The 21,499-nt window shown below is 44.7% G+C and overlaps 2 protein-coding genes across 2 annotated transcripts; one reads left to right on the top strand and one right to left on the bottom strand.

Annotated features, from left to right (window-relative positions):
• Positions 1–937: 937 nt before the first annotated feature.
• Positions 938–13,178, bottom strand: nsun2 (NOP2/Sun RNA methyltransferase 2). Its single transcript, XM_071517209.1, has 19 exons — positions 12,983–13,178; positions 12,039–12,196; positions 11,198–11,302; positions 10,970–11,075; positions 10,476–10,547; positions 10,209–10,293; positions 9,747–9,939; positions 8,575–8,649; positions 8,238–8,368; positions 7,501–7,574; positions 7,155–7,285; positions 6,383–6,479; positions 5,898–6,112; positions 5,154–5,246; positions 4,920–5,055; positions 3,540–3,620; positions 2,692–2,830; positions 1,810–1,849; positions 938–1,696 (listed from the first exon to the last, which is right to left on the bottom strand). The coding sequence occupies exons 1-19, from the start codon at positions 13,046–13,048 to the stop codon at positions 1,390–1,392; spliced, it is 2,304 nt and encodes a 767-aa protein (XP_071373310.1). The 5' UTR covers positions 13,049–13,178; the 3' UTR covers positions 938–1,389.
• An 863-nt stretch (positions 13,179–14,041) lies between these two features.
• srd5a1 (steroid-5-alpha-reductase, alpha polypeptide 1 (3-oxo-5 alpha-steroid delta 4-dehydrogenase alpha 1)) lies at positions 14,042–17,943 on the top strand. Its single transcript, XM_071517213.1, has 5 exons — positions 14,042–14,352; positions 15,238–15,404; positions 15,853–15,954; positions 17,620–17,770; positions 17,877–17,943. The coding sequence occupies exons 1-5, from the start codon at positions 14,042–14,044 to the stop codon at positions 17,941–17,943; spliced, it is 798 nt and encodes a 265-aa protein (XP_071373314.1).
• The last annotated feature ends 3,556 nt before the right edge of the window (positions 17,944–21,499 follow it).

The following is a 21,499-nucleotide window of genomic DNA, read 5'->3' as shown; positions in this document are numbered from 1 at the left end:
TCTATTGCTGGAAATAAAAAGGTGGGTAAACTGGGTTAAGGTGGGTTTACCCTCCACTACATCCCTGCATATCACCCAAACATTGACTGTTCTTGCACCGCTCTTGTCCCAGTTGCCATGACTTTTCCCTCCCCGCCTCTGCAAACAGTGCTGTCACTGGCGTATCCAGCGCCGAGGGAATCGACGTGACAGCCGCTCTCCTGCATGTTAATACCACCGCCGTGCGCTTTAGAGGTCACAGATCAAAAAAAAAAAAAAAAAAAGAAAGGGACGGAGGATGAAGAGGAAAGTGGGGAAGGAGTGGGAGGAAGAAAGAAAGAAAGAGAAGAGCGGAGGAGAGGAGGATGCCGTCTATGGTCCCTCTGTCCTCTGTTCCCGCCCGTCACCAGGGAGAGGTGAGGGGGCTGGTTGTCATGGCAGCCGGGCTGGGTGATAAACAGGAGGAGAGATGTCCGTCCGTCCGTCCGTCCGTCTAATGCAGTGACGCTGCCGTGGCAACCGCTGACAGGATGCAGCGGGTATGCGGCTGTCGTCATGGGAAAAGCTCGCAAGTCTGATTTTGACGGTTTTCTTGTGGTGAGAACTTCAGCTGAAGGAATACATGGTTCTCTACAACACTCTGGTTTATGAAACCCTTTCAAAACCCAGCGGATAAACTGAAAAATGCATGGCTGTCGAGCTAAAAAACAAGGTTTGGTAGCTGAAAAGTTGACATTTTGGGGATGCGAGGTTCTCACTCAACAGCAGTCTTGTGTTTTACTGTGTGAGTGTGAGACTGCAGGGGTTTATAGACCCTAAAGAATACACTTAATTCCTCACAGATGTGTGTTTTATCCTGTGCAATTTGCACAGCCATAATCGATCACTCTTATAGCATGCCTTCAGCACTTCAATAAGCCTGGTATGGGCAAAAACTCGAATGACTGGACACAGTTAACGTATTTCACGGTTTTTAATCAACTGTATTTCCTCTTAATTACAGGTGTAGAAAAATGAGATGGCAGCCGATATAAACCCCTCCAACCATGCACAATACAAACGGAAAACTGTTGGGCCACTTTGACAAGTGGGATAAATCAGTTAAAATAAAATAAAAAATAAAGAAGAAAAAAAAAATAAGTATAAAATAAGACAAGCCACTTAACCAAAACGTTGACTCCTGGGGCCGATCGTGACCGAAAAATCCCGGGGGAGTCCATGTGTCGCCTCTGGGAGTGGGTTTCTGTCTGCGATGGCAGTGTGGAGAAGAGAGACCCACTTCAAGCAGCTTCAACCCCCCCCTCCCTCTATCGCACATTTGGTTCTGCCCGGGCCTGGTCAACGCTGCTCCAGCTCTCTCACTTCTTCAATCAGTCCACCTCTCTCTTTCTCCGGTTCCCCTCTGCATTCTCAGCTGCTAGTCCCCTGGTTGCCACCGTTGGCCTTCGCTTCCGATGATCCGTTCTCCAAGTCCAGCTCTCCCTCGTTTTCCGCCGCTCCTTCCGTCGTCTCTCCCTCCTTCTCCGCCCCCTCCTCTTGCTTTCCCTCCTTTCCTGCGTCCCTCCGTCCCTGGCCCGTGCCCTGTTTGTCTCTGAAGACCTCCACGCCCAGCATTCGGAGGTAATGGAACCTCTCGTTGCGGGGCACGAAGGCCCGGATGGACGTCTTGCCCCTCCAGCCGCACAGCTCGATGGGGCACTGGGGCTCCGCTGGGTTACTGACAGATAGAGGGCACAATCAGATCAGAAACGGCCAAAAACCAGGTCATCATTAAAAATAAATAAATAAATAAATGTCGAGACACAAACACTTAAGTTATCGAACACTTACTTTGAATTTGGCTGGTACCTTAACACGATGCTGCCCATTACTGTGGAGATACAGCAAAGGATCAATAGTTGGACACCGATGTGGGATAATTCCAGAACCGTCTTCAAAACAGGTTGCTGCACACCCATAGCTTTGATGCATCAATAATCTATTTAAGGCAATGTTTCAGCATGTAATGTCTTCATCAGGGCAAAATGGGCAAAAATCAATGTGCGGCAGCCTTTTTTTCAAGATGGTTTTCAGTCTGCTGTGGTCAGCAGCTCTCCAGTACTGTGTGCGATTCTTATTCAACCAGCATAATTCCAAAACTCACCAACTTTCCTGGAAGCTATAGGGAATAAATTAAGAGCTCATTTGAAATGCTGCATACCCATTTTTTTTTACATACCCAAAAATGTTACTTGATGTTCTGAAAGTCAACTTTTTCCAGCAATACCCTGCCTCCCATTCACACAGCTACTCATATTCAAACATGAGAGCAGTGCAAACAAAATCTTCTACTGGTGCCCACTGGAGCAGCTGGGGGTTCAATGCCTTGCTCAAGAACACCTCAACAGTAGCTGTTGAGGGAGGGGAGAGCCTTACTAATTTACTTTTCACGTTTTCCTTCCACGGTTTGCCAGCCAGACCGGGAATTCAAACCGGTGACCTTCCAGTCACAAGCATGCTTCTCTAACCTCCAAGCTCCCACCGTCTCCAAATTAGATGATAATGAGATTGTAAATTAAAAAAAAACATTGAGATGGCTAATATTCAATCCTCTTCTATAGTAATATTTAACACTGAGTTTTACCTTTCTGAGAGCAGTCATTTGGCAAGAGTAGACACCACACTTTTTGGAATGAAATTCGTCAAATGACATTTTGAGGTTGGAGAGCTTACCCATTTTCTTGGCCTGAGCGTGAGAATCCTCCTCCAGTTTGCTGAGGAAGGGGTTCTCCTGGGTCAGCAGCACTTTGATGTCCTCCACACTCACTGTGATCATCCTGGAGCGAATGTACGGGTTGAGAGTGTAGATACCCTGGTGGCATAAAGGACTGATTTGTGTCTGTACGTGTGTTTGTGTAGTTGCCGAGATGCAACTATGGAAATCTAATAAAACAAGTCCAGATTGTGTACAGTCCCACGATGCATGCACGTCGACGGCGTATAGACCAAATTAATTAGCAGTTTATTTGAGTGTGATCTCAGCTCTCTGGCTCCCTATTTAATCAGCTGCCTTCATCTCTTCTATGGAGAATAGAGTAGCGTCAGCAAACATAGCTTACAGCGTGTTACATACATAGAAGTACTGCTTATACAACAATGACATTTATTATAAATTTCCAGAGTGTGTGTTGCTGCACCATCATAAACAGATTTCACTATATATAATCACTATACGTCACCGTATGGCAGCAGTTCAAGCAAATTAATAGATGAAGACCCCAGAAGTAAGTTCTCCTATCGTTTGAGATCATGAATTTAATTTGCATAGAAGAAGAGGATTATGGGAATGGTGTGAAAATTTGCAGCTAATGTGTGAAGATTCATAATGAACGTTAAATTTTCACAATAGTACAGCTTTCACTTCTTTGTATTAATTAGATACTGCTCAATAAAGAACGGGCATGATTTGTAGAAAATGATAAATGTATGAAGTTTCTCACTGCTGTCTGACTGGCTTAAAGTTGCCTCCTGATGACGTGTGTGTGTGTGTGTGTGTGTGTGTGTGTGTGTGTGTGTGTTACCTCCTGAGCCAGTCTGAAGGCACAGCCAAACTCCTCGCCGTCACTGTTGCGAGACCACACCTTCACCCCTGTGTTGATCACCTGAGGAAAACACACACACACAAAAAAAAAAAAAACAGGCCGACATATGGCTTTGTACAAAAATAAACAATGCAACAGTGCCAAATTCCACTCACTTTGACAGTAGCACTTAACATCTCTCTGAAGAAAACAACAACGGGTGGTACGGTAAGACAATTTATGTTAAATGAAAATCAAAGAAGGAAAAATGGAATTACTGGTAGTCAATGATTTTGTAATTACTGGTGTTCACCAAACTGACTTTCCAGCTCAAGGCATCCACAAGATATTATAAAAAGTGTGGGTAAACAAAGTGCAGCCCGTCTCCTGTGGCTCCGCAGGGGTGGGTGGCAACTGTCAACAGTGATTTGCATAGTAAAATCCATTCTTCTGGCATAAATATGCATGTCTGAATGTATCTTGTATCTTTTCTCAAACTGAGGGAAGCAGAGTGTAGCAAATGCAAAAAAAGACTTTAAGCACTTATTTCATATTATAAATATGAAAGCGTATGAAAGGGATATTAAATATTTATCTTCAATATCGAAATCTCATCTTTCTGAACAAGAATAATGGCAATCGAAATCTAATTTCAGCAGTACTTTCAGGCTTATGGTTTTTCAAACATATGCAATGTGTGTGTGTGTGTTGGGGGGAGAAATCATAATCAAACCAGAGATTTTGTTTGTGAAACTTGGAAGTCATGAGGGGAAGTGAACCGAGGAAGCGTTTTTGAATTACCACGTCTAACATCTCTAATTGTGTGGAAATAGAGAGAGTGTGGAGCGTGTTTGGAGAAAGATGCAATTCGTTGCGGTTCAGCCCAACAGACAATGATCGAAAAATGAGAAACATCAGACACTAGCAGGGGATCAACAGAGAGATGGGGAGACACACACACACACACACAGCCACCTGTGCAGGTGCTTCAGAGTGGAGGACTAGAGGGATGTGGGATAGGAGAGGGTCCCATCTGTTAGGCTGCTTCCCTCTGATGGGTTAGTGCATGTACACACACACATCTCTACTTACGTAACGATTACTGACAGAATAACACACGGTTTGACAAACCGATATATCAGGCCAATATTTTGGGTTTTTTTTCTCAGGCCAGTCACCATCTCCCATCTCCGATATAGTGCACTTTGTTCGATAACATATTCATTGTATCATTGATCAATACTACACTGGTTTTCTATGGGACGCCCTTACGCTGAATTGATTCCATCGGCAGCTTCAATCCAGAAATATTGCTCTCCGCATTCAAAGCCCCATAATGGTTGAACCTTAGCACACACACACACACACACACACACACACCTTCATGCGTTCACTGTTATTGAGCAGCACGTTGCGCAGCTCTTTTGACACCATGTACAAGTGTCTCTTCTTGCCCTCGTGGGTTCTGGTCAGAACATTGAGCTTGGGGAAGTCAGGAGACAGATCATAGAAGTTCCTAGAGAGAGAAAAAAAACAAACAAACACTGTTTAGCAACCCCAAAATGCTGAAAATTATTACTTCACCTTCTCTCTCTCACACACAAAGACACTTACTGTATGGGTAAGAAGACAGGGTCGTCTTCGGTGAGAAACACAAAGGGGTCTTCTTTAAAACCAAACAGCCTCATCTTCTTAGAGGGAGGCGGCCTAGGACATGGAAAGAAAGGAGGGTTAGACCAGTGTTGGGTTGTTACTGCAAAAAAGTATGTATTACTCCTTGGAAAAGTAATGCTATTAGTTTATTTATTTACACCCTGGGGGCAGTAATCTGTTATACTTCTTGCTATTTTACTGTTAAAAGCCCCAAACTGGCAACTGCACCCACTCTTATCTTCAAAAATTAAGAAAAGTTAGTTACCTCTCCTGTGAATGATCAGGGAAACCAAACAGTGTCGATGTCCAATGTTATTTTTTATCCTTTTTGCTCAATAAAATCAAAGTAGTGGGAATATTGCCACCCGGGGAAAGTACATTTCTGTGCCATTTTTCATCTTGGCTGGTTTGAGTGTAGGAGAATGATGACTAATTATGAAGAAAACTAATTAAGGAGATGGGGGATAATCATAGTTTTTGGATAATTCACCTTTTATCTAACATTTAGAAGGGGGCGATAATAAAAGTTATGTCTTTTTGATTGGTAAATGTAAAATGACTGAAATTGAAATTAACTGTACTACTCATTATGGAGAAAACCAATCACATCGCTGTAATGTGTTACTGAGCAAATGCGTTACCACCCAGCGCTGGTTAGGACACACAAGCACACTTTTACTCACTCTGTTTACCAACGTGACTCACCCACACACTCCATCTTGCTTAGGAGCTGTCTCCCGGGCCTGGGAAGCTCCTTTGGGTGCCTCCTCTCCTCCTTCCCCCTCTACTTTTGCCTCTCCTCCTCCCACCTCAGGATCCTCTGGAGCGGTCTCGGGGAGGCGGGGGGCGTCTGCGGGAGTCGCGGCCGCCGGAGAGTCTCCTGTCTGGGCCGCTGAGCCGGAGGAGACGTCCCTCCTCAGCTGGAGACGACGGGGAGGGGAAGAAAGGGAGGGAGGGATGGATGGAGAGGGGGATGAACAGAGGGAGGAGATAAACAGGCGGTCCCAGCTGTGGTTAGTAAAGCTGAACAGGTGAGTGATGCAGGGGGGTTGGGGATAGTCAACATCCATACCCCCCATGTGGGAATTCTGCTCCATTTCCCTCTTCAAGGAACGCAGAGAATCTAATCAACAGTCTACGCCCATAGCAAGTGTGTGTGTGTGTGTGTGCGTGTGCATGTGTGTGTATACCTTGGGGTATCTTTTGTTCCAAGGCATGGGGGCTTTCTTCACCAGGACGGCTACAAAGAAACCTCCAGTGTTCTGGTGATGTGGCAGAATCCTCATACTGACATGAAAAAAAAGACACGCACACCAAAATACAGACACACACTTATAATTCTTGCGCTTGGGGTTTTATGGTGCCACCTGCTGTGAAGAAAAACAAGTTTTTTTCCCCCCAATACTAAATACTAAGGGCTTTCAAAGTCCTCAGACAACAGCTCCCTCTGCTGGCCAGCTTCAACTCTGAACGTGAAGACAGGAATTGCAGTGCAGAAATGACATCATCCTTCCATACGTGTATGTGTGTGTGTGTGTGAGCGTTTACATCCATGCAGGAAATGTGTGTAAGCGCAAAGGTGTACAGAGAACAGCACTGAATCAAAGAGACACAGCAATCAGCTGATGGATTGGGCATCAATCTAAACAGAAGAGGCTACAGGTGTGTGTGTGTGTGCGTCGTCCTGTCCTCACGAGAACCGAATGTCCTCACAAGGATAGAAAGATGAGGAAAATCCTCCAAAGTGAGGATGGTTTGATGGTCTTCACTTCTACATAGGGTTAGTTTAGGTTTAAGGCTTGAGTTTAGGGTAAAGATTAAAATTAATTTATGGTTTAGGTCAAGGTAAGGATTAAGGTTAGCCATAGAGAGGCGAGGTTTAGGGGTTAGGGGATGAAAAGTCAATCGAGGCTCCTTAAAATGATAAAAATACAAACTTTTAGTGTATGTGTATATACGTACCATTTCTCCAGATGCATGCTAGCCAGTTTCTGGGGGTCTTTTGGTGGGAACATGGTGGGGCGGATCTGTGTGTGACGATTGGTGGGAACTTCGGACCAGTCTGAGTACCACTGGCCGTCCTTGGTCATCAGCTACAGAGACAACAGTTGTGTAAAGGATGTGATCCAACCAAACTAATGCACAGTTCCCAGCTTAGCCCCGATATAAAATTCCACAACTAAGTTGGAGCCCTTCCATGACATAAACACTTTCTTCCTTCCTGGGTTGTTGATGTTTTGCAGCTCAGAAAGGTTCCTCCCAACACTTGGGTGCTGAATGGTGTGCGAAGACAAAAAAGTTCTAGTACCTTCCAGGAAGTGACCCCAGGCATCCACTTGAGCCCTGGCAGATCGGCCGAGCCGTCGGCCAGCTCCAACGCTCCTGGCAGCACAGATGGAATAGACGTTACAACTTGGCAGTAAAAGACCCAGCGGAGATATTTTTATATAATATATTTTGGTATATTTACTGCATCAAAAGTGGAAGCAATCTTGGTGTAACGTCTAGAATAGAAGTTGTTGAGTGTGTGTAAATGTTGTAGTTGACTAAAACTAAAGACTAAGCATGAAAAAACATTTTATCAACTCAAATAAAATAAAATCTGGAGGGTATGAAAAACAAAAGAGACACTAAATTGCTGCTTCCAAAACTAGCTGAAATAAAAATGTTCAAATACTACTTTCAGCTTGAGTTTTGAGGTCAAAGTCTAAAATAAGATAGGAGTCTTAGAGAAAATATACATCTAGAAATGAGTAACAGCCACATTTCATTAAGACACACTATGAAACTCCTAACGTAATTCTCCAACTATGTTGTACTTGTGTTTTCCATTTTTCACACGGGATTCATGACACATTCTCTGCATCTATGACAAATATACTACAGCTTAATCAAAATAAAAACTAAACTAAAACTAGCAAACACCTGACTGAAACCTAACTAATTGAAACTAATTGAAAACTGAACATCCAATAAAGTCTAACACAAAATTGCAAAACTTTTATAACCTGTGTCTGTGTGTGTGTGTGTGTGTGTGTGTGTTACCCTCGCTCTTCTCCAGCAGTGCTGCTATGACAGCTTCATCCTCTATAGGGTTGAGTGAACAGGTGGAGTAGACCATCCTCCCTCCCACAGCCAGCTGTTCGACACCGCGCACCGCGATACGCAGCTGGAGCCTGGCAAACGCACACACACACATTATACACACATTATACACAAACACACCTTGTACTACTGCCAATTTTTTTAATTAGTACCAAAAGCACACACTCCATTCCCTTGTCGCGCAGTCAATTTGGTTTATTACACAAGTGCATGAATTACTACGTTATCGGGGATGCACAAGCACACACCCTCAGACATACACACTCGCTCTGCTCACCCGTGGAGGTGCAGGCTGTTGCTGGTCGTCCATTTCTTCCACACGTCGATGTTCTTCCTCATGGTGCCATCTCCGCTGCAGGACCACAGAGCAAACAGCACCGGTCAAACACACACCCCGTTTGGCCCGAGGCGCTAAAACCACCAGAGATCCTGATGCTTCTCACAGGGCAAAAATGTCTGCAAAGCACAGCGTCTAAACACTGGGCTTTAGCTGACTGCTCACATCACTGCTGCCTGCCTGCCTGGCTCTCTCCGTCTTCATTACTCCCTTCCCTTCCCTCCCTCTCCTCCTCTGTTGTGCTTGGCAGCGGCTCCTGGCTTCGGCGCCACAGCCGGCCAAAATCAGTCAGCACTTGCAAACTAATGCAATTCTGTCGTGGCCACAAAGAAGTGACTCTACATTTAAAGTGAGTGCACATACACTTGGGTAGCAGTGTGTGTGTGTGTGTGTGTGTGTGCTGTAGTAATGTTTTCCCTTTTCAAACAAGATTTGTTCTGCCAACAGTCTCAGTCCATTATACCAGGGTATCTGCAGGTTTCAGAAAGCCAAATCTAAGACTTAAGACCTTTGTAATGCTATTTGGAACTGAAGATCAGACCAATTTGATACAAAAAATAAAGAAACAAAGCTGGGTAAACAAGCCTATTTCCAATTAAACATAAAAGTTGTGAAACTAATGGGCACTATAAGAAACAGGAAACGAATTGTTAAGGGACAATTGTGTTTAGTAACGCAGATATAATGCATATTGTACTACTAACCTTGTTCTAAGTTAAATCTAAGAGTGGACATGCAGCACAAAGAAACCTGTCATTACATGGTGAAAATAAGACCTCCAATAACTGCATTTAAGACATTTTAATACTTTTTAAGGCCTTAAATTTAGATAATTTATTTTAAGACTATTTGAACCTGTAGATACTTTGCATACAACAGACAGGGAGAAGTCATATCTCATCTCCACCTGTTTATCTTTCCAGTTTCACACCAAACTACATCTCTCCCTAGCTATTCACACACACACAGAACAGCGCTTATGAACCACTTTTTTCTTTCTTTATCCACTTCCAGTTTCAAACCCTAACTCTCATCACATTGCCTGTCAGCGGTGCCTCTACCACCTGCCTATACGAGCCAGATGTACAAAATCACGCAGCCCCCTTGCTGACCTGCAGGGCACGTCGCAGAGGATGCGGTCGTAGAAGAGGATGTCCCTCTTGCCGCCCGATTCCACCTGCAGCGTGGGGATGCAGGAGGCGTCGTGGTTGATCACCATGATGCAGGGGCTGTTGAGACGCTTGGCCTGGTGCACCAGCAGGTAGCAGCGCTTGTTGTCCACGTCGTTGGCGATCACAAAGCCCTCTGGAGGGTGAAGAGGGAGAGGTCGGAAATCAACAAAAGGTGAGGCGGGGAGACGGAGGCAGGGACCGCTGATAATTGCTCAAGTTATTGTACAAGTATGTTGGCAGTGGCTCATATTCACAGATGTTATCGGTGCTTGTAAATTATCATAAATCTGCAACCAACTAATTTGTTAACAGATATAGGAACGCTTACTTTTTTGTTATTCACCTATGAAGAAATCAGTCATTAGAGCATCTTCTCCAGTTTTAAATGTGTGTATCTCTCACCTGGAAACGGCACATCCATGTCAGAATGAAGCATCTCAATAAGCTGCGCTGTCTTCGACCCTGGAGCGGCACACATGTCCAGAATCTACACACAAACACATGCATGTCAACACCTCAGAATAATTATGCAGAACTTAATTCACACAGCAGCTTTTCTAGCCAGGGACACAAAGAGCTTTCCCACGACACAAAGCCAAAAAACCTGCATGAGGTATCGAGAGGCCTACTGTCTTTAGCCTTCAGTAAGTGTGGTCCTTTGCTTCTTACCTTGTGGTGAGACTCAATCTTCAGGAGGAGAGGAGGGATCATGCTGACAGCCTCCTGTCGACTGATGTTACCCTGGAAGGACAGACACAGACACTAAGCTCAGCGTCCTCCTTATTTTGACTTCCTCTGACATTTACGTTTTTCAACTTTCTACCCAGGCTGGAAATGGTGAGCACCGCTCTGCCTCACACTAACTTAGTTTCAGACATCCATACCGGTTGCCCACTAGTACCATTTCTACTGTTAGTAAAGCAGCTGCTCCACTGGAACAGCTGGAGATGAAGTGCCTTGCACTGACAGTCATTGCTGAGTGAGAGGAAAGCATGTCTCCTTCGCTTCCACCGGTCAATATTAAAACCTGCAACCCTCCTTTCCCAAGCTTACTTCGTTAGCCATCAGGCAACCTCTATACTGGACATTGTTACGCAAAGGGGAGTCAGGTAAAGGATCAGGGTCTCTGGTTTTCATGGTAAATTATCAGTTTGGTGACTCACCGACTCGGTCTCGCTGACCAGGAACTGGTGGAACTTCTCCAGCAGGGGAGACTTCCTGATGATCTTCCTGCTCATGTTGGTGTGCCAGGCCTGCTCGTCAGGATACCTGGGCAGGATGGACATGGCTTGTACTGGGTTTCTAGTTTGAATCTGTTAATGTGTGCACTGTGTCAAGTTTACAAATGTGTCTGTGTACGTTAGCTTTGGGTAAACCATTTGAGATATTACCAGCTCAGAGGCTGCGGCGCCTCTATCTTCTGGCCGTCAATCTCCACCTCCTGAATCTCCTTGAAGTATTTTTCCTTGAGACAGTGAAGGATCTCCTTGGCATGGCTGAAATAGGACAGTAAGGGGGGGTGGTCACTCCATCCAATGCAAGAGAGAAATACTGCATCAGGCAGTATTGATCTAACATTACAAATCAAATGTTCAGATCAAATAATTCAGATCAGTGTCTAACAGGGGCATACAAGCCTGAACTTTGAGGTTTCCTGGAGGCTCAGCAGGCTATAAAATACACCACAGACTTGCCAAGTTGTGGGTTTGATTCCAACCCACCCACTTTCACTCGTGCCACACTCTCTCTCTCCCTTCTCCCCCAGCTCTCCTGTCATTGTCCACTGTATACTACCTAATGAAGTGCCATTAGACAATGGCAACGTCAATAAAACATAGTTTAAAAGCCTGAGCCTTTTCATAACGATAATCATAAATCCATTAGCCCCAATCTGAATCACAGCCAGATTACCGGGTCAAACTGTCTGCTGGTGATTATGTGGGGCAGTAGAGAGCAGATTTTCTTTTGGTGCACTGGCAGATGGAAAAACAAGCAAACAAAGTACAAATTTTGACATTTTACTGAAATTTGAGCAGCTTCTTGGATCACTTGTGCCGAATTGTCCGGGGATTTTAATGATTCAGAAAAGGTATTTTGTTCTACGAGGTGTATATGTTTGCCAGTAAGAAAGGGCACATTCATTTGACAGTATCTTGCATGCAGGTGAACATGACATTCTCTCCGAACAAGAGAACGCACCACAAATCAGACCTATAAATCCTGCTAACTCACCTCTTGTATCCAGTGATGCGGATGGTTGCTGGCAGTGGTTCCCTCATGGCCTCCATAAACTGCTCAAACTCTCCCTCAGGAACCAGACCCTGCTCCTGGTAGTAGTGCTCAAACAGCTTGTTCTCTTTGACAATGTCGGCATAGCCTGCTCCCCAGCCCTGGACACATGTATGGAGGTGAATGTGGGTCAGGATGTTTGATTATTGACTTTTAGTGCACACACCTAATTGGGACTGTACCTAGTAAACTCCATTCAAATATCTGGTCATTTAAGGGTGCCTTGCTTATAGGCAAGTTTACATACCTAGTAGAATATGATTTAAGACCTGTTACGAATCATTAGGGTCTACTGGTAAATTTGGCATATAGATAATCCACCAACCAGCACATATTTTAATAACTATACTCCCGCCCTACAAGGTGTATTTTGAAGGAAAATGATTGTGGGAATAAGAGGCGAATCTATTCCAATTTTAAAAATTGATATTTGCTTAAAAAAAGTGTGGCGTGTTGGATGTATGCTCAGTTGAATAGTGCCCCCTAACGATTCGTAAAAGGTCTTAATTAAAGTTCTACCACCTTTTCATAAAAGCAATGCAACATTATATTCCCAGATTTTTTGGCGTGACAATCTCTCAAAACGAGAAAAAACGGTACGTATCGAGACTAAGACTAGACGAGAGAAACTCAATGCAGTGGGGGCTATGCAGATAGCTGTGAGTTAGCTAACATTACCAGTGGACCTCCCTGAAGATAAAGCTGGTCACCAGTGTCATATACTAATATCAGCTGGATTGTCCGACTCTATAAACTTAGTAAATGTAGCAGTCCAGAAATACTACTGTAGTCGTCCAGCTGTGTTCACGTTTAGTAAATCGAGGTACTAGCTAGCCTCGCCGAGCAGCTAACGTTAGCAAGAGTTGCAGCAGCAGAGTGAAACTTACAGCGTTGTCTCTGTTGTCTCTGCCAGTGGGCTGGTTCTTCTGCCTCTGTCTGCTTCTTTTCCCCATGTTGGAACAGCAGACACCTCTAGAGAAAAGCCTGAGGTACAAGGTTGCGGGTGGAAATGAAAAGGACAGTTTTGCTATATGGGTAAAATATGAATGTATTGCAGGCTCTGAACTGCTGTGTATTCAACAAAACGTGTTGCCTCTGACGCGCATGTGTGTCAGGACCTTTTGGGGTGGCCACGGCAACTGCCTGAACTAAAGCAAAGACTCTCTAGTGATTTTGGAGGGTTTTACTATGGTTTTACCGCAGTAAACTTTTATATTCAAAACCTGTCGTGGAATCGCTGTAACGGTAATTACATTGGGCCTTTTTCATCGCAATTACTTTGCAAGATGTCGTTAAATGTCGTATACCGTTAAGATAGTTCATATCTTATTCGAGCATATTGAAACCCTTGTCCACTACACCGAAACAGCGTACAACTTTTGAAATGAGTGTATTAGTTAGTAGTCAATCAGCAGGTTAGCTGGCTAATGTTTACAGCAGCTAAAGTTATTTTGAATATTCATTACTGATATCACAGGGTGCACTCGTTTAAGGGCTCAGGGTCGGTCACTTACCGACCGGCTGGGCGGAGTCTGCACCGTCTGCACTTACAACGGTGCACTCCGCCCATGCCCGTGCTCGCCCATGACGTATTCGGGAGGGTGCTACCGGGAGCCGCTTAATCGAGCGCACCCAGACATCACCATACTACAGGAGTGACACCCCCCCACGCTTCGCATGGATGTACTGCTCATGTGAGGCGTTGAATAACCTCGATGCAAAACCGAGTACTTTGATTGGTTCATAAGGCCAACGCTGTTCCTGTCATGGTGTGTGATTGGTCGGTGCAAACTGGTCAGGAGACCGGCTGCATGGATGCTGTCGGTGATAGTTGCATGCAGTGCCATACAGTTGCATGCATTTCTTACATTTACACTGCTTCCATGTTTTTTAAATAACTTCAGCAGGTTTCTTATCGCGTTTTTATTTTAAATTCTCCGATCGAGATGGACGCGCTCCTCTCAACGCTCTTCTCCTCGGAGGAAGAGGAGTTGTACATCTTGGACTGCCTGGCTTACCTCATGCTCTTCATGGCAGCCTGCACTTTTGTTACTTTGCTTTTCGAGAACGTTCCATACGGTCGGTACGCTTCCAGCAAATACGGCTTTCCAGTCAATGTTAAATTCGCCTGGTTTGTTCAGGAGCTGCCTGCATTCTTGGTGCCTGTGTGTCTGGTGGTGTGGACATCCTCTACTAAAACCTCACTGCTGCCCAATCAGCTCTTACTGGCTATGTATTTCTGCCACTATGTGCAGAGGTAGGTAATTAAATTGAACTATGACTTAACACCTGATCTCTTAAGTGTGTTGTTAAATTCAAGTTTGACTGTCATGCATACTGTGGGTCAGTGGCTCCCAAAGTGGGGTGCAGGGAGACCCAGGTGCATGATTTCATTCACTAAAAGTTACAACAAGGAGAGATCAGAATGTGAAATGACTATGAATGACTGTTGTGATTAGAGGTATCACTCCTCAATGTTATGTCCTTATCAACAATAAGTTTATTGACCCTGATGGGGAACTTGTTGTGCAGCCAAGTATCACAAACACAAATCACATACACATCTATACAAACAACATAGACTACAAAGACCATAAAAACAAGATAGACTAATAATCACTATCTTTGTGAAAATAGAAGTTGCTATAAAAGTGGACTTAGTCCTGTTTAGTTTTAGGCTTGGAGTTCTAAACCGTCTGCCTGAGGGCAATTGATCAAAGGGTTAGGGTAAGAAAGATGAGTCACACCACAGGACCATGCCCTGACTCACCCTCCTGAAGCAAACTGACAATAACAGAATCAACTGCAAATTTGACAATGAATCTGGCTTTATGTTGACTGCAACCTACAATATAAATATTATCCTAAATCATATGCAACAATAAGAAGGGGGTCCCTGGAGCAACTTCTTACAGGGGCTCATGGTTTAGCACATATTTAGGGGTCCTTGATATGAAAAAGTAGAGGAACCCATGCAGTAGGTGACAGGCACTAAGACAATTTGCCTTTGTAACCATTGTGATTGGATTATGTCAGTAGTACTAGCCTACTAATGGATGTCAGCGTAGCCGGTCATTGCAGTGAAGGTGCTATCCTGAGGTGTGTAACTGAAGTGTGCTGACGCATTCTTGTTCTGTTGCAGATCCCTTATTTATCCGTTTTTAATCCGAGGAGGTAAATCAACACCGTTCGCTTCTTTCGTCCTGGCCTTTGTTTTCTGCATCTATAACGGCTACATGCAGGTCAGGTACCTGAGCCATTATGCTGACTACCCTGCAGATTGGGTTACACACCCCTGCTTCATCGCAGGTAGGTGACAGGTGTGGGCAGACCTCTTTCTAGAAAGGAACTTATTTCCTCCTCAGAGGCACAATCACTTTATTTGCCACGTACAATGAAAGCACAGGAGTTTGTCTTGGTGACAGTGGTGCAGGAAGATGTCAATGTCCTTTTTAGATCAGCCATAAAACTTTGTGATGCAAATTTATAGTATATATCGCAGCAAGTAGTGTAAAATTATTAAGTATTCAAGTGAATACTGAGGGTATACAAAAAGATTACATCACTGTGTGCATTCATGTAGTGTGGTATACAGTATTTCATCTGTTTGAGCAAGTGTGTTGTAAGGTTTTCAAGCCACAGCTGCAGAAATACTGATGAATGCTGTAAACAGATGCTGTAACCCTTAAATACATAAAAAAAAACTAACCTCAAGTGTTGGTCATGATAAAGCAGCTTTTGATTGGTTGATTGCCAGGATCTGCGCTGTGGTTGGTCGGTTGGCTGGTGAATGTCCACTCTGACCACATCCTGAGGAACTTGCGAAAGCCCGGAGAGACTGGCTACAAGATTCCCAAAGGTAGGACCTGCAGTCTTTTAGAGGGGAATGTTGGAGTGGATGTGAACATGTCTTATCCTCCCGCTGCGTCGCACCTTCAGAGAGCATGTCTTAGGGCAGACAACAGAGTGATGGAAGCAGTCATCAGATCATGGCAGAGTGCATCACAGCCTCTGCACTGAGAGCTACATGCTAATTTTCCAGGGCGGTAGCATGATTGCACCGGATGACACTGTAGCCAGAATCACCGGTTGTCACTGCTTATATTTCCCCTTCTGCTCTCTGTGAATCCTAACACTAGTGTATAAGAATAGGTTCATGCTGCTTTGACTCTGATATGCTGAAAGCTGGCATGTGTGAAAGTGATTCACCATACCTGTTTGTGTGCGTGTGTGTGTGTGTTTTAGCAGACAGAGAGAGAGAGAGAATTCCCTGAACCACAGTGCTGACACTAATCATGTTAGACAGCAGGCCGAGCCTACGCTGCAGCACATACATTATATGTCTGCACAGCGGCCAGACTCATCAGAGAGGTACACTAAATAAAGCATCCAGCCTATACGCTGCAAGAAATGCCCATCTTAACAAGTCATTTAGTATCATATTCACTCTAAAAATCTTATTTTTCTCCAAATAAGTGAAGAAGTATGCTGATTGGGGTTAGATAATTCTACTCATTTCTAATTCAGTTACACTTAATATCTTGAAACGAGGCAGAATAAGTCCACAAGTAGGCCTATCAAGGAAATGGCTCTTATTTCTAGAAAATTCTTGAAGCAAGTTGATTAGGATTGCAAACAAGTGAAATTGTCTCTCCCTATTGGCAGTTTTTTTCACTTGTTTGAAGAAAAATGAGGCTCAGTACTAGTTTAAAATGACTTGTTGAGATGGTTATTTTTTACAGTGTATGACCTTTACTATGTGAGAATGGATGCCCAGATGTGACAAGAAAGCGGGGCTGGGTAAAGGAGGTACGGGCCCATCACTAAATTCCTCTTGACAAATCGCTCTGGAGACGGGGACTTATTAGAAAAAGCAAAATAAAATGTCCACTGCTGCTTTTTCAGATCACATAAAAGGTAAATTCAAGCCTTTTGCCCCTTCCCTCGCTATACCAGATGAATCAGTAATCGCAGCAAGTTCACAAAGCTGACAACAACACAGTCATTACAATAGCACCTTGAGCCTTAAGCGAACTTGCGGTGAACCTGTTGAAACAGCAGCCTGTTAACGCCGCCCCGGGGGCCTGAAGGAAAGAAAAGCGAAGGCCGGAGGAAGCCGCCGCTCACAGCTGAACTTCCAGGCACGTCTGGAATCCCCTCAGCCAAGAATGTGACATTTTCACGTAGAGGGTAGCGGCGCTGTCGAACACATGGCCCGCAGTCAAACGGGGAACGCTCAGCCATCTATGGTCAGCGTGGAGCTAGCCGTGCGTTTATGCCCTTTGATGCCGTGGCAGTGATTTATCCATGACTTCACCACTTAACTCTGGCCAGCCGCGAACATTTGAAGAAACACGGAGAAAGCTGAAACGTCTCGACTCGCGTGGTGATGAATTCTGGTCAGGGCAAATCCATCAAACAGTTGTTTCGATGGCAGGGTGAAATATTGGGATTGTTTTTCCTCCAGTGAATGTGTTAAGCGGATAAGCATACCTGTCCTAATTTATGTGCATTCCACCCACAGGCGGTGTGTTTGAGTTGGTGTCTGGAGCCAACTTCTTAGGAGAGATAATAGAGTGGGCAGGCTTCGCTCTGGCCGGCCGCTCGGTCCACAGCGCAGCCTTCGCCGTCTTCACCCTGGTGGTCCTCGCCAGCCGGGCTGCGGCCCACCACAAGTGAGCATAAACACACACACACAGTTAGAAGGTTTGCATGGGATATATGCACATACAAAATACTTGTAATCACAGAATAAAATGCCTATTTTCCCTCTCTCTCCAGGTGGTACCTTGCTAAGTTTGAAGACTACCCTAAGTCTAGGAAGGCTTTGATACCCTTTGTGTACTAAAAAAAACACAGGTACTGGAAACTTGAAAAGTTTGTGTTTGCTTCAAAACAGTTTATTTACCTCACTACCTCACTATCCAAGGACACAAATGTCCGCTCTATGAATGATTACAATGGCTGAGAAGAACAATGGGACAAACTTTGGAAAAACATTACCATGCTCAAGTTTTTTCTCTGATTTAGAAGATGTCAAAACAAACACTGAAGATACAAAACTGTTTTTATTGATATCAAACAGGTTGAACACTTGTTAAACTATTTCATCTGCGCTGGGAGCAAGCAACAGTTGAAAGCTATCATCTTAATAAGATTTTTATTGGTGCCATTAGTTTGGTGATTATTTCCACAACGGACCAAACAAATTCCCCACTCATGGACTGAATGTAACCATCTGCAGGAGGAAATATGATAGCGAGTGGAGCGTGCCTCACCAGCAACACATTGAATTTATATGGCTCTGCACTGGCAATAAACAGCTCCCTACATTTTTAGAGCCTCCGCCAAGCTGCATATTCTCCCAGACGGAACATCGGGTTTGAATACAGAGGGACCGTTTCAAGTTTTCATTCATCCTCAGGAATCATTCTCTCCGGATAGAGGCGTCTTTTGGATAAGGAAGGGCCGCTGAATAAAAGTCCGGCCTATTTCCTTCCCTCATTTCGCTCAGGGGCGTCATCAGCACGACTTCTGCATGAAAGGAAAGGTGTGGTCGTTTGAAATCTGGAGCAAGCGGTGTGTATAGTATTTTTCCCGCCCACGTTTCCTCCTCATGTTCTACCTACCCAGTCAGCTCCCGTTCCTGGAGGAGAGGGTGGAGGGAACTGCTCTAAAAAACGGGAAACAAGAAACTGTGGCTCGGTGCTGTGCGGCCTGAGATCAAGCACGACCCCTCGATAACTCATCCATGCCTGAAATGAGAAGAATGGATTGTTTGCCTTAACACATTACTCCTGTCAGGCTTTCCAGGGACAAACATGGACTAATCAAGGGAGGGAGGGCGAAGAGAAGGAGAGCTGGGGAAGAAATGAAAGGGGGAAGAGTGTGTGTGTGTGTGTGTGGGGGGGGGGGGTTAATGCAGATATATTGGAAATAAATACTGGAATGATAGGCAGGGGAGGTTGAGCAGCGGTAAAGCGGATAGAGGGAGATGCTGAGTGGGAGTACAGATGGGGAAAAGGCTGCAGTGCAATAAATGCGCATCTTAAGTCTTAGTTGAGTTGAAAATTCCTGAAACAAGTGAAACTGCATTAGAAACAAGTGGAATCGTCTCAACTCCATTAGCAGAATTTGGTCACACTTTATTTGGATAGTCCAATGTCGATACTCGAACTTCCTATCAAGTGACTATAATGTGCCAGTAAAAAGTCTACTAAGGTTCAGGTGACACAACAGTGTGAAACTCAGTCTGTAAACATTCAGTCTGGGTTTGGGTTAATCTTAGAGTTGGGGTAAATGTTTAGACTAAGGTTCAGAGTTTGGTTTACATTGTAAAGATGTAGCAAACAGGCAAGTCACACTCTGTTGAACATCTACTTTTTGTCACCTGATTGTTAGTCGAATATCAACAATTAGACTATCCAAGTACAGTGTTACCCAGATTTTTTTAATTCTTTAAATAGAAATATGATTTTAAGACTAAACGACTTGTTAAGATGGAAATTAATTTTGTAATGTAATAAAGGGCTTTGTACTTAAAGCTGCCCACAGTGTACCATGGCAGAGCGGGCTACCATCTCCTCCCATACAGTAACTCTCTCACCAGTTCTCCCATTTCCTCCACCATTATCCATTCCCAGTGCAGGACATTTTCCAACCACAGTCACAGGCGGAAGTCAACATCACCGTGCCTCTAGGATGTTTGTCCAAACCTTGGGCAAATATGAATTTTAAAACTGTTAATCGTTAATTTTGCCTCCATTGTTACACATGGTGTCATCAATAAATAATGGAATCGCTGTGTATGTGAGTGTGTGATGAGAAATGAAGGCCGTGGGTCGCTGACGGCGATGCAGAGTGACATCCTTCATGTTCGAGATCCCCCCCCCCCCTCCCTCTCTCTCTGTCTCTCTCTTTCTACCAGCCTATTTCCTCTTTATATCCTCTTTACCCACGCTCCTGGTAAACGCATCGCTCCATTACACGGCCAGTATTTACCGAGGGTGACATCTGACTGGAGTCTCTAATACCATCCACCTCCAGGCAGACACCAAAAGGATTTTCTTCCTCTATCGGCCCAAAGTGAGGCTGACACGCTGCTCGGTGTACCAGAGGCGATAATGTTCACGCGTAGCTGTGCGAAAGAGCTGTTGATGTTACACTGTAAACGCAGTCTGCCTCTAATGTAGGTTAAATTTCTGGAACGTGCAGCAGCAGCGTCGGCCTCATTACCATTCAAGCCACATGCGGTCTCAGACAACTAACCCTGCTTCCTAAATATCATCCGCTTTCTGCTTTACGCCTGGGAGAATGCTATTGACTTTTTCCACTTCAGTATGTAAGCTCTCTGTTTATATATACAGTATACTGTATATGTGTGTGTGTGTGTGTGTGTGGGGAAGAGGCATTTGTCAGCTATGGTCCAGTCAACGCTGATGTGGTAATCCCACAAAGGCTGACAATGAGGCAAACCAGCCCTGAAAGACACACACACACACACACACACACACACATACAGTCTCGGCATTTGGCCTAAGGAGAGGCTGCAAGATTAACGCCACAGAGAGGAATAACCCATTCAGTCTGTGAACCTGGCTTGGGTCACACAAATGCCCTTGTTTCCTACAGTCAGAGAGAGATAGAGAACTAAGAGCCTTCATGTCTACAGGCGTACAGTGGGAGTGAACAGCTGTGTGTGTGTGTGTGTGCCTGAGTGTTTTACAAGAGAGCGAGAGAGCTATCCTAGCTGACACACAGCTTTGCTCTGGGGGGTTTTCCTTGACTCTGTCACATGCTGCACGTGAGGAAAGGGTGGAGGGAGGTGGGGAGGGGGGTTGGGGGGGGGGTGGCAGCATTATGCAAGAAGCTCCCTCGCTCACTCTCCCTCTCTCTCTATCTCTTTTACATGCATACACATCCCAGAAGGTGCCGCTTTATGCTGCTGCCGCTGCAGCTCCGGCTCCAGCTTTGCCTCCCACTCTCCATCACAGAGCTTAATGGGCTGGAAGATGGCCGTTACCCTGGGCCTGATTGCATGCAGCATCTGCAGTGATCAACACCTCCTGCTGTGTATCGTAAACTGCCCCCCTCCTCTCTTTAATGAGCGTCTGGATTGAGGAACCGCAGTTTAAATGTGAAATAATACACAGGAAAAAAGGAGGCTCGGTGTACGCTGACATATAGGCAGCTGGTTACAGTGTGGAATGGAATGCTGTTTGAGTGTGTGTGTGTGTGTGTGTGTGTGTGAGCATTTCAAGGGCCAGAGGTTGTGATAATGGCCCCCAGCAGCATAGACTGAGATGCCAGCTGACTACACAATGTGGCCTCGCTCTCTCTCTCTTCTCTCTTTCTCTGTCTTTTTTTTTAGGTAATAAATATGTAAATAATATTTTGTTGAAGAA

The sequence above is a fragment of the Centroberyx affinis genome, unplaced genomic scaffold (assembly GCF_046629955.1).
Source record: "Centroberyx affinis isolate AG114_WGS23_722 - 3 ecotype Tasmania unplaced genomic scaffold, CSIRO-AGI_Caff_v1 ptg000474l_1, whole genome shotgun sequence".
In the NCBI taxonomy this organism is placed as follows: Eukaryota; Metazoa; Chordata; class Actinopteri; order Beryciformes; family Berycidae; genus Centroberyx; species Centroberyx affinis.
Note: the sequence above shows the minus strand (reverse complement) of the source record. Positions and strands in the feature narration are given on the sequence as shown.

Excerpts from the sequence above, each read along its gene's own strand:
- nsun2 (XM_071517209.1), bottom strand. The coding sequence starts at position 13,048 with ATGGGGAAAAGAAGCAGACAGAGGCAGAAGAACCAGCCCACTGGCAGA. Across the intron at positions 10,548-10,969 it reads TGGTCAGCGAGACCGAGTCG|GGTAACATCAGTCGACAGGA; the intron begins GTGAGTCACCAA and ends CTGTCCTTCCAG. Across the intron at positions 10,294-10,475 it reads AGATTGAGTCTCACCACAAG|ATTCTGGACATGTGTGCCGC; the intron begins GTAAGAAGCAAA and ends GTTTGTGTGTAG.
- srd5a1 (XM_071517213.1), top strand. The coding sequence starts at position 14,042 with ATGGACGCGCTCCTCTCAACGCTCTTCTCCTCGGAGGAAGAGGAGTTG. Across the intron at positions 15,955-17,619 it reads TGGCTACAAGATTCCCAAAG|GCGGTGTGTTTGAGTTGGTG; the intron begins GTAGGACCTGCA and ends TTCCACCCACAG. Across the intron at positions 17,771-17,876 it reads CGGGCTGCGGCCCACCACAA|GTGGTACCTTGCTAAGTTTG; the intron begins GTGAGCATAAAC and ends CTCTCTCTCCAG.